Source organism: Acartia tonsa, chromosome 10 (genome assembly GCF_053477335.1).
Source record: "Acartia tonsa isolate MP-2025a chromosome 10, ASM5347733v1, whole genome shotgun sequence".
In the NCBI taxonomy this organism is placed as follows: Eukaryota; Metazoa; Arthropoda; class Copepoda; order Calanoida; family Acartiidae; genus Acartia; species Acartia tonsa.
In genome coordinates this window covers 20,679,677-20,691,886 of record NC_137269.1, presented here as the reverse complement: position 1 = coordinate 20,691,886, position 12,210 = coordinate 20,679,677, and the positions used below count along the sequence as shown (strand labels likewise).

Genomic DNA, 12,210 nt, shown 5'->3' with positions numbered 1-12,210 from the left:
ACTCAAAAAAACTTGTCTGTCTATCTACCCTTTAAGATGTCTGTGCCTTACATATTTATATTTTAAGAAAGATGTTATATCATTAGAGTAAAACAATAGAGGGGGAAGAGGTTAAATAACTGTATGTCCCCGCCCCGAGGACCCTGTGCCGACTTTCAATTTGGTCTTGGAAAATAAACCAATATAGTCGGGAATATTAACACAGCAAAGTCGCTACAAAAGAGCAGAAAGCAAGTTGCTAGCAGACGAAAAAAGTCACCAACAGGGGTCTCCAGGTAGATGTCTGGTTATACATTTATATTTATAGATTTATTGTTATATCAACCTGTAACCCCTACTATTAGAGTAAAACACTAGAGGGAGAAAGGGTTAAATAACTGTATCTCCCCATCGCAACCACCTTGCGCAACCTTTCTATTGGGTCATTGAAAATCAACTAATGGTGTCGCTTATATTAACACAGCCAAGTAGCATAAATAATTTAGAAGCAGACGAAAGTGGTCTTTGAAAAATGAAGGGAAGTAGTTGTCTGTATATACATCTATACTATATATCTGTTCCCCTACTAGACAAATCTCTGTGCACAGTCGAGATATGAATATAAATAAAAAACAATGTATGTATGAAAACTGAATTCACATGAGACAAGTTTTATATGTTTTGTGTTTCTTATTCTATTAAACTTTTAAGTAATATCAGCAACTTTTAGATATTGTATTTATGCAATACTACAAGCAATAACAGTCGCAATATAGTTGTTCTGCGGTTAATTAATCAGCATATGTAGTTCTTACATACAGAGATAATTAAAATATACCTTAAACTTACAATACTGCCTAGTGTAGCTTGAAAGATGGGTATTTTTTAAACCTTTTTCTGATTAAGGGGAAATGTGAATTTATTTATATTAAGAAGTAGATTACATAGTTATAACAGCCCTTGCCCCCTCCATTTGCATCCCTGGAATTAAAAAATAGACAATATGTATAAAAGTTTAGTATTGTGTAGTTTGTGTTGCACTGCATTGTAAAGTCCAAATTTTACTAATAGTTAAACTTTTCCACGATTAATCCTAAAAATTTTATTTGTAAATATTAAGCATTACATTAGTATTGCATACCACATTACAAAGCTAAAATATCGCACCTTTGTTTTAATCTCAATTTTTAAAAGAGCTTGTTTTTAGCCCCATGGGGAACTTTTATAACCCCGCTATTTTTAATGAGTTCTCCATAAAACGAAACTTCACATAGGTCCCAAGATACTTTTTGATGGCTGTTTTAGTTATAAATTTAACTCTTCGGATGGTTTCAAGCTATTTTCAGCCCGTAAGATTTGGAATGCCGAACACGAATGATTTTAAATTATTCTTTATAACTTATTTTTTAAATTGCTTCGCTACAATAGATTTTGTTATTCTTGTTGTTATTACATATATTTGAATTCATTAAACGTTGAGAGGGGGAAAATAGATGTTAGGCTATTTTATTCTGGGCCGTAATGCTTTGTTTTAATTTAGCTAGTTTGCCAATAAAGTTAAAGGATAGAGTAACAGAGTTTCATATATAAAGTATTCTAAATAGCAATGCCATTTTTTATGAACAAAAATGACAACATCTATAATATGCATGTGCTAACTTTTGGGCTACAATAATAAAATATATACTTTTATTACAGTGAATGTACAGACAAGAAGTCTTGTGTATTATTTTCTGTCCGTATGTTTTGAGTAATGTTCGTCAACTAATTTAAATGGAAAAAAATGTAGCCCTCCCTCCTCCTTCCACCCAAACATTTATTAACCTTCCCACCACATATATGTGGCTACATTGTAAAGGAGAACCATATCGGTTCAGCGGTTAGCAAGATCCTTCGGTACAGACAGACATATATCCTGTTACTTTTATATTCAGATGGCAGAGGTGTTACAATCTTTTGAGTATGACACTAATTTAAGTAATTTACATAGATATTGTAATGCTTAATATGTATTTGTTAAAATTAAAAGCCAAAATTACTGAAATGTACGTGCCCTGTATTCAAAACATAAGCAGGACAAGTAAATAATGGAAGGAATAAATAGGCTAAAGTTTTAGGATTAGGGATAAGAAATTCCATGTTTGTGGAGCTATTGAATGATTAAATTACTGAATTTATACTTTAATAGAAACTCTCTCACATTACATGCAAATAACTTTTTCAATAAACCTTAAGAATAATTAAGCTTCAAAAGATATCTGAAATCACATTTAAACAAAATATATTGAGTTCAAAACGAAGCTTACTTTTGTTTCAAGTGATGTAGTTCCTAAAAAGCAACAAACCCTTCTAAAAAAAATCAATGAGAATTGAAAAGTTGAAATATACTTAGTTGCTACGCCCCTAGAGGCTTTTGGGGAACATTGTATGGTGGGAGGGAGAAGTCAGGAGTTGAGCTCCCTCACTTTAAATTTTTTTGTGGGGGGGGGATGGTAATTTATTCTAGGGTTAGAGGTATACTCCCTTAAAACAGTTATAAACCTTCCCAGGACCAATGACAAGCTACATTGTAAAGAAGAACCATATCGGTCAGCGAGATCCTTTGGGACAAGCAGACAGACACATAATTTTTTGTTACTTTTATATACGAATAAGATAACCTGACCTTTAGATACCGAACAAGCATGATATTATTAGTATACGATCTTGAAAATATATAGAAAAACAGTTTCTGTCATAAAACATTTTATCTCCTTAGGATGAAGGAATAATTTTGTTTGCATAATTGTATGGGAATAATAGTAAAAACGAGCTCAGCAAAAGCAAGGATGACAAATTGTACAGGAGGGAAGAACAAAAAATTATAAGTCTTCAGCCATTTTTATTAGAATTATACATACAATGTTCTCCTTATACAGCATTTCTACGAGATATTGAGACTGGAAGCTCATTTGTGAAAGGAGTCTTCTCAAATGTCCCAGTCGTCTATTTTAGATATTAATAAAAAAAATTTGTACATACAAATTGAACAAGTTTGTATTTTATTAAAAAATATTTATGTATAATATGAAATATACACATATCACTTTTTCTGTACAATATTTGAGCACTTTAGAGGGGAGAAAAATTACACTTTTTCTCGGGAACGAAGAAAATTTTATATGTTTTCTAAAATTTTGTTGCAAACATTTATTTTTCATTCTTAGAAGTTGGTATAACACTTTACATGTATTGTGGGAAAAAGATTGAATCTTGAATGAATTTAAATGCGTTTTTCAGTAGCGCAACTACATACATGGGGTCTTTCGGTACTGAACGAGTTCAGGTTCTATACCACTTTCACTTTTTAGCTTCATAACGACTACGGCTTCAGACGCAAATAGATTGAGATAGGATGGGGGGAGGAAAGTTAACCCTCTACTTTCAATTTTAGTTTTTAAAAGAAAAAGTAAAAGAGAGCAAAATAGTTATGAAATTTTCCTGGACCTTAATCAAACTTGTTCAGCGGTTAGTGAGATCTTTCCAAAAACACTGATAGTGTAATTCTTATATAAGAATTAACAGATTTTTATCTAAAGGTTTTTATCCAAGGTTTTGTGGTTATTTCATGTTTTTTACATTTTCTAAAAAATATCTAGGTTCCTTATTTGTTTCCTTTTTTTCTTGTTAAATAAGAAATATTTGTTTTATTTCATAAAAATTACTTATAGCTAGTTTATGCTATACTATGAACATAATTATAATAGTTATTCTTTTAATTAATAGGTACTACAAAATTATTAAATTGCTCTGCAAGGCCGAATTTAGGTTAATAAGGGGTATTTAATTATTAAATGTCAAAATATGTAGTTGTAATTATTATTATACAACATAGTAAAGTTTTTATTTAATTGTTCCTTCCCTGCAATTAGAAAAACAAGTTAACACCCAAACTCTCTACTAATAAGTACAATCTAAAACAATTTATTGAAACTGTTTTAATAAATTAAGTTAAGACCAGTCTTTCACATATTCTTTAGGACCTGAATAGGCATGCGAAAGGATGGTGAAGGATGGTGTTAAACCCTATTTGCTAGAATAAGGATGATGTGCAGTATTTACCTAATATAAATTCTCAAGGGTGTGTAAAAGACCCCTCTTTATCTCAACTATTTTTTCCTGCTTGCCTCGCCCCTAAATTTTGTATTGAAGGGGTAAATAAAATCACTTGCAGATTATTCTCAGTACCCTATTGGAGGGGGATAGAATTTGTATACAGAATATCAAATGAGCAACTTGTTTTGATTGTACATAAAAGTAAAATTCTTGTGTGAATATTGAGAAATGAAGTGTTATAATGACTAGATTCATTAACAGTATTATTTTGCAATGCTGAGTCCTAGTGCATCATTGCTTACTGATAAAAGTACACTGGGTATCTTGAATATGTAACATGTACAGTTATGTCAGAATAACAATAACAAATTTTACACTATTATATACAATTTTGCCATGAAGAAAATTATACAATTCTATAAGCCAATCTATAGGTAGTGTAGTTTGTCTTTTTAGAATGTCCTCTATTCAATATTTCACGATAGAAATATGTATAAGACATTCCAAATCAACTTTGTTTATAATCCAACAACAGATTATGGTTAAAAATGAAAACCATGGAGTTTCCTTTTATTGTACAAGTGCAATTTTGTGAAACCTTGATATTCATTCTTCCGCTCTCTCTGTCTCTATCACTCTGCAACTCAAGTTATTAAATTAATAAGTCAATTTTTTTTTCAAATTAAAAGTTTAAAAAAGAAAACATGTTTTGAACAGATTTTTAGATAATTTACTTAATTAAATTTAAATCATATAAAAATATTATTGAATTCCCAATATTTTTGCTTATACTATTATCTCTAGCTTTTTTTTATGGTAACTGAAATTAAATTAAAACTATAACTAAAATGTAATCAATTAAATAATAAACATCAACATTATTATACTATTATAGTAACTTACCTAAAGCTAAATCATTACTCCCCGTAGTCCTTGAGGAATATATATTTTACTTTAATTTGATGGTTTTTAAAATCTGATTAGTTGTAATTTCATACAAAGCTTTAAAAAGTTGATTTAACCTCAACATTGGAAGCACTGAAAAATTTCATGTGTGACGACATAAAAATACGTCTAAATCTATCTTTTTTAAGTTAATTTTTCAATAAGTTTTATCCCAAAATATTGAATCTAAATAGAATAAAAAATGACTAAATCTTTTGAATGTTACACAGACTAGAACATAAAAATAGATAAAGAAAAGTGTGATTTATGTTTTAGCTTGAGATTTATAAAGTTTGATAGGATGAAAACTTTTTAATACAACTTTTAAACAAAAATCGACTTCGCGCTTAAATATAAAGTTTTTACAAAAAAAAGCTCTAATATTTTGTAATTCATTTTAAAATCTTTTTAACATAGATTATCAAATTTATTAGAATGTTTCTAATTATACTTTAAAATAAAAAGGCGTTAGAAAATAAATAGTCATATTATTGGTGGCCATTTTGACTACATGTTTTGAAAATACTTAAAGTCTGTGATTATGACAATTTGCTATATTTGACATGGTCAGTGTCACATCAAACTATTAAAAGCTAAGCTTTTCTATAATTAGGGTTCGTCCGGTACGGATAGCTTTTTTGTTTGTTAATTTAAGCATGCTAAAATTGTCCTATCGATTTCAAACTCTGCATGGTGATTCCTATATTAGTTAGGTTCGGTTTAGACAGTGTAGCAACTCTATCGTCGTTACCGTACCTCCATTTTAAACACGTTGATTTTTTACTTTTTTAACAACTAATTTTGATGTGATATAATAATCTGATTGATTTAATTTTTGGAATACTGATTCTTATGACAATGTTATACAATGTTATAAGCGAAGCATCTCTATAATAAAGTTCTAAAAATGTAAGTATGTCCTAAAACATTATCCTGTATTTGGCCAGTTTTTCAACAAATTTACTTACTATTTATATTATGATTATTCAATTCTGACACCCTATAAATGTTGATGTTCGTTTGTCTGATTGTTTCAGAGCTTCGTTTTTATGGATGTTGTCATCCCTGTTTTTCAGTAACCACGCAAAATATTGTGATGAAAAATGTTACCAACATACCACAAAATTTCAATAAAATCTTACTTTATCTAATGTAAAAAATGATTCGGTTCCTGCTTGCTGTCAAGGAGGTGTCGGGTTTGAGACTGGTTCACATTGCTTCATGCTAGAGACGTTGAAATATTACCTACTGTTGCTATGTCTGGCAGGTGACACTAGTATTAAAAGTATAGAGAATGCCTAGGCCCATAGACAGGTGCAACTTATTACCATTAGGACTTCAAGACATGAGTCGTCAATCAAATTGTTGCATGTCACTCCGAAGAGATGTTTTTGTAACCTTATATCCTGTAGTGGCCGTTAGAGTATCACATCCTATTACATGTGGATGTTGCTATAGCTGCTTTAGATGTAATTAAAGGATAATTTTGCCCCAACAACAATAATTCCTTGTCATTATATGCAAAAGAACTAATCCGTCCTGTACTTGGCGTTGTCACGTATAGTATATAACAAATATTAAATTTAAAAATGAATATTTTGCTGATACTTATTCATCCAAAAATAAAATAATAGAAAATTAAATTCTGAAGAAAATAGCATTATTTAAAAGAAATTAGAAAATGCCATTTTCAATATTCTATCCAAAGTATTGCAAATTTATCATTTTATATTAAAACTTTATCTAACAAATTAAAACAAATCTTTAATAAAAATGTTTCTGTAGAAGTTAGAAAAAGTTTGGGAAAGTAAGTTTGATAATTATCTTATAAATAAGACAGAATTTATTTCCTTTTTTTCTGTATTTTTATTACTTTTGTTTTGGGTTTCTAAAAGTTATTAAAAGTATTTATAGATTGTGTCGTTAAACTTTTATTATTTTTTCCTCTACTATTCATTACTACAACTGGTTTCTTAATTTAAAGGTATTGGCTTCGCTTTTAGCCTTTAGACGGGGAAAATACAAAAACTTTTGATGTTTAAAAAGTCCTGTTAACATTTAATCTAATCTACTTTTCATACACAAAGACATATAACAAATGATAATGAAATATGAGTTCTCTTTATTATGACTAAAAAAGCGCTAAATCATTCCAAGAATTTTGTTTTAAAACGAAAAAAACATACTAATTTGTAAAAGACACATTCAAAATTTTATTTAAAATTTTTAAATATAACATTTTTCACTCTTGTTAAAATGTACAAAATTTAGTAAATATATATTGTGTGTAAAGATGTCTAAGGAAAATATTTCCTCAAGAAAATTGTTGGATCATCTCAAAATTTGCTAAAAGACAACAAGAATCATTTTTCGAACATAAAAAATTATAATAATAATTATTTCATTATTGTTACATTTACTAGATATTCTTCAAGAGGGGGGGTTAGAAGTCATCTTTATAATTAGACAAAAATATTTTTTTTTTATTTTTGTTTTGGTGTATCCCATGGACACTATGTCTATTTTATGTTGACCTACCTAAACTTAAAATAGCCTAGAATCTTTCGAGAAACTTTTTATGCTAAATGTATTTAATTATAAACCAACCATTTTTGAGAAACAGATAGACACACAACATATTACTACTTTTATAGTATTTGTGTGCTTTAAAAGTGTTGTAATTTTGTCTGGTGCATTTTGTAGAATATTATAATTATAAGGGTGAGAAAATTTGACTTTGGATAAATAATGGCTAACTGGCACAATTTATAGACAGCTCACAAGTCAATTTGTCCTATACCCCTTTTATTTATGTTTTGTGCAGAAAATCTACCATACAACTAACTTTTTGCTTGTGTGTGTCTGTAGGTCCATTCACCAGTCTGTAACAATGTAGGGGGTTATCTCCTTAACTGATATTTGAGTTAGTCGACTAAAATGTTTGTAAATATTCCTCTGACAATTAAGCATTTATTTTATAAATGTATTTGCATGTTTTTCTGTTTATAATGATAAAAACAAAATAAAGAGTAAATAACCTTTTATGCAGCGTAAAAGTCATATTATAACTCGATGGCCAAATCTTTATTAAGCAGGCAATACATTTTTGAAAATTTTTTTTTGGCACTCAAGCAGGTTTAAATTTAAGGTCTATGCGTAGCTGAAGCGCGGCTGCCAATCCCTGCTATTATATACCTTGTTATGTTATTCCATCTTTTAAAGTTTTGTTTCTGTTCTTCGCAAGTTATGGATTATTTCATCCTTAATATCTTACAATATATTTTAATAAATCAATTTATACGCATTATAAGCTTTTATTCTTTTATACTATTATTTAAAATTATTTCTTTACAAAAATTATGTTTTTAAATTTCTTCCACAAAAATAATATTTTTTTCCAAAGTGCTGATACATTTTTTTTATTTCGCTGATCTGTCTTTTTTTAAGTAAAAAAACTAAAGTAAAATCTTTTATATATACATATATAAAGATGAAATTTATAATAAAAAAATGTAAGTAAGCAAAAAAAGAATAAAAAAAGGATTTACAGCATTGTTAGTATTCCGAAATTATGTCTATCTATCTGACAAACCCCAAGTATAGAAAATATACTTAAAGTATTGTTATTGTATATTATTTAGTTGAATATTCTAAAGCTATCGATCTATGATAAGCATATGAGGAAAACAGTATTAAAACATGAATTATTGTACATATAATTATCTATAGGATAATTTAAAGTAATACTATACATGTCCATTATAAATAGATTATCAAATTAAAGTTAATTCTACATTGTCTATTTTTTTTTCAAAGTTTCTCAACTATAATAAAGTATCAATAAGCTAAAATTTAAAAATCTTTAGCCGGGTAGATTGGCGGGGAAAGACGGGCAGAAATCGTTCATTTTGAATAATAGATAATTAGTTGAAGATCATTTATTAATTTGACAGTTGTTTTGCCCAATAAAAAAATGTATAGGGACATTAATTCAATACTCTATATTTCTATTATTAATTATCTATAATAACCAATCTATTTTCAAACTATAATAAATATGTCTGGATTAGAAATGTTTTTTTTTCACTGCAGAGTTGTAAGTCAAGTTTTTTTGGCCATGTTATGGAGGAATGAAAGAATACAAGCTTCAGTTTGACTCATGTTAACAAAAAGGTACTTCAACGTTTTTTTCAGTCACTCTTACATTATATATTTTAGAAGCAAAGCTACTCTATGACTCACTTTTTGATGAAGATTACTATGATCATAGTGCATCCAGTCTATACATTGGTTTGTCCTTCGGTCTAACGTCAAAAAAGCGATGTGAGTCATTTATTTTCATTGGCTTCTATTAAAGATATAAAGCTAAACATTTTAATGAAGATTATTATTACTATGCACATACACTCTGAACTTTGTTTCGTCCGTCTATCTGTCAGTAATATATAGAGAGATTTTATGAATATATTATCTTATTGGTAAAATTTTATATTTTTCTTTGTTTAAATAAAAGACAAAAATCAATTTATCTATTTTAACTCAATAATATATTTTTATAGGATAACTCCAGTAGAATGTTTAGAGACTCCTTGTGGCCGTCAGTTTTCCTCCTTTCTGCCTGTCTACCTGTCCTTCCCTTGGCTGCCAACAACAATGTCCCACCGCCTTTCCATGCACGGCGACGGCTGTTGTCCGTAGGCGGTGGAAGCGGTGGTGGTGGCATGTCCCAATCTTGCCCGCCGCATCATTATCCGTGTGCTTCATACCCCCTGTGCATTGTTTCTACTAAGGTAAGTTTTAGGCGGTTTCCATCAAAGTGTATATTAGATTGAGTTTGGTAAAGGTTAGACGACCCCTGTAGGGATATCGAGTATCCATAATGGGCAAAAAATATGTTGTTGTTTTACATAAATAGAAACTAAGGTTTGGTCAAACTTAATGTTGTAGCATATTATGTAAATAGTATAATGGTGAAGTAGCTGTCGGTCACAATGGCTGAAAAAAAAACAGTTTAAAATATTTTTTTCTAAATTAAAATTTTTAATCTTAGTTCCGTCTATTCATAATCTCAATTCTGAAAGAAAACTCTTGAAATTTACATTTTTATTAGATTCGAATTTTCTAACAGGCAAGGTGTTCTTTACATATATTATATCATAAACGAGTCCGCGTTTCACTTTGGGTTCTTTGCCATACTCAAGGAGGTTATTCATTTTCATTATCATATATAAATATGTGAATTGAAGAGGGATAGAAACCTTAACCCCCACTCCCTAAGATATTGAATTGTTTAATTTCCTTGAAAGAGTGTCTTACACCCCATCCAGCCTCCTTAAGATTATACACTGCCGTCTCCATTACCACACTCCTTAATTCCTACACCTCCTCAATTGTGGTGGTAAAAATTACCAAATTTTGTGATTGCTGCATTCATTTGTTATTGCTCCGATACAAAATAAGAATATTTTTTTTTTTATAAATTTCACTTGAATACATTTATCAAAAAATAAAGAACACAGTTTAAGCATTTCATTTATTCAATATTCAAAAATTACAAAGATGCTGTGAGTATTGGTGCAAAAAATATGACGTAAGAAAAAAAATTAGCTAATGAGAGGCCGTTATTGACCAATGGCGGCAATGGTAGTGGACTCTCATTGGCTAATTTTTTTTGTTACGTCATATTTTTTGCACCAATACTCACAGCATCATTACAAAACTTATTGTGATTTTAAATTTTCAATGCAATCTGTTTTCTTTTGAAAAAAAAATATTAAAGGCCTTGCTAAAGTCAAACTGACATTCAAAAAGCTTGGTTATATCAAATTAATCATGTGATCAGTGGATTCAGTAAAATAAAGAACTCTTTCAATTTAAACGCAAGATAATGTTTGTTGAACAATTGTAAATACATTTTCCCTCCATGTATTATAAATTTTATTTTAATGTATTATAATAAATAAAAATCTAGCTTACGTTTTTTACCTTCATATTTATCTTGTTAGTAGCCCAGCTACTCTAAAAATCTGTCAGACAGTCAGTCCGTAACGATCTAGGGGGAAATCTGATTTTCTTGTCTGTTATTAAAGATAGAAAACTGAAATTTTTAGTAAAGATTCCTATCCTAAAGGGCACCAATCTTTACATTGATTTGCCTATAACTTATATCTCTCTTCTTTGTCTCTCTTTTTTCTTTATTATTAGAACTGAGTATCTGCTCTATAACTTACTTTGTCCGTTTGTTCATTCCATGATTTTTTGTGCTTCGCTACTGTTGGATGGTGTAATCATTGTATTTAAACCTAGAAAAAAATTACTTAGCAGTTTCTTTGTTAGAGATATTTCTAGTTTCATTCTCTTTTTTTAATTTAACAGAATACCAGGAGTGTAGCAGCTGTATAATTGTATAATTATATTACAGGTTTGTGATGGGGTAGATGATTGTGGTGACAGATCTGATGAACCTACGGGCTGCTCACGTAAGTGGTTTCCTAAATTTTCTATCATATACTTTGTGAATTTAGTTATATTAGAATTTCATCAAGGGGGAGGTAGGTTGTGCTAAAATTCCGTAGAGGTGTGAGTTTTAACGTGGTAGAACGATAATATTCACTGAATATGTGTATTCCTTTTTGAAAAGAACTATAGACAAAAATATTAGTGAAAAATATTTAGAGAATATTATCGTTCTACTACTGTTTTTAAGCCTTAAAACTCACACCTCTACGGAATGTGAGCACAACCTACCTCTCCCTTTATTAAGATTTGGCCCAATCCTTCTTTACATGTTTGTTTTTATTTCATTAACTAATCTTAAAACATGGGTGTCAATTTTTTCAGAATTTTCTTAAAATACATTTTTATAAAAATAATGAATGATTTTAGCCCAAATATAAATGGAGTTTATGTTCTGCAATAGTAATAAATTTGTATTTAACCTACAATATATCCAATATAAACTGACGACAGAAAATTATTTTTGCACTTCTGTGCTAACTACTGCAGTAAAACAAAATGAAGCATACAAATTACAAATTGCGCCAGAGATTGTAAAAACAGGAATTGTTTGTTTTGGTTTTCCTGTGAAAACAAAGAAATAATTTCGTTGGGTAATTTGTTGCTTGGATTTGAGATCTTGTTAAATTGTCAACACCAAGAGTCAACGCTTTATATGACTTTGTATTTCTTCAG

At 29.4% G+C, this 12,210-nt stretch overlaps 2 protein-coding genes across 3 annotated transcripts in view; one reads left to right on the top strand and one right to left on the bottom strand.

Annotated features, from left to right (window-relative positions):
• LOC145329619 (uncharacterized) overlaps positions 1–12,210 on the bottom strand; it is a 330,978-nt gene that overhangs the window by 179,096 nt on the left and 139,672 nt on the right. The gene's annotated exons all lie outside the window — the stretch shown is intronic.
• LOC145330717 (uncharacterized) overlaps positions 1–12,210 on the top strand; it is a 90,922-nt gene that overhangs the window by 102 nt on the left and 78,610 nt on the right. The window contains exons 2-4 of the mRNA XM_080175383.1: positions 9,112–9,192; positions 9,579–9,809; positions 11,441–11,498. Coding sequence (XP_080031509.1) covers positions 9,594–9,809; positions 11,441–11,498 — 274 coding nt within the window. The 5' untranslated portion in view covers positions 9,112–9,192; positions 9,579–9,593. The remainder of the gene's footprint in view (positions 1–9,111; positions 9,193–9,578; positions 9,810–11,440; positions 11,499–12,210) is intronic.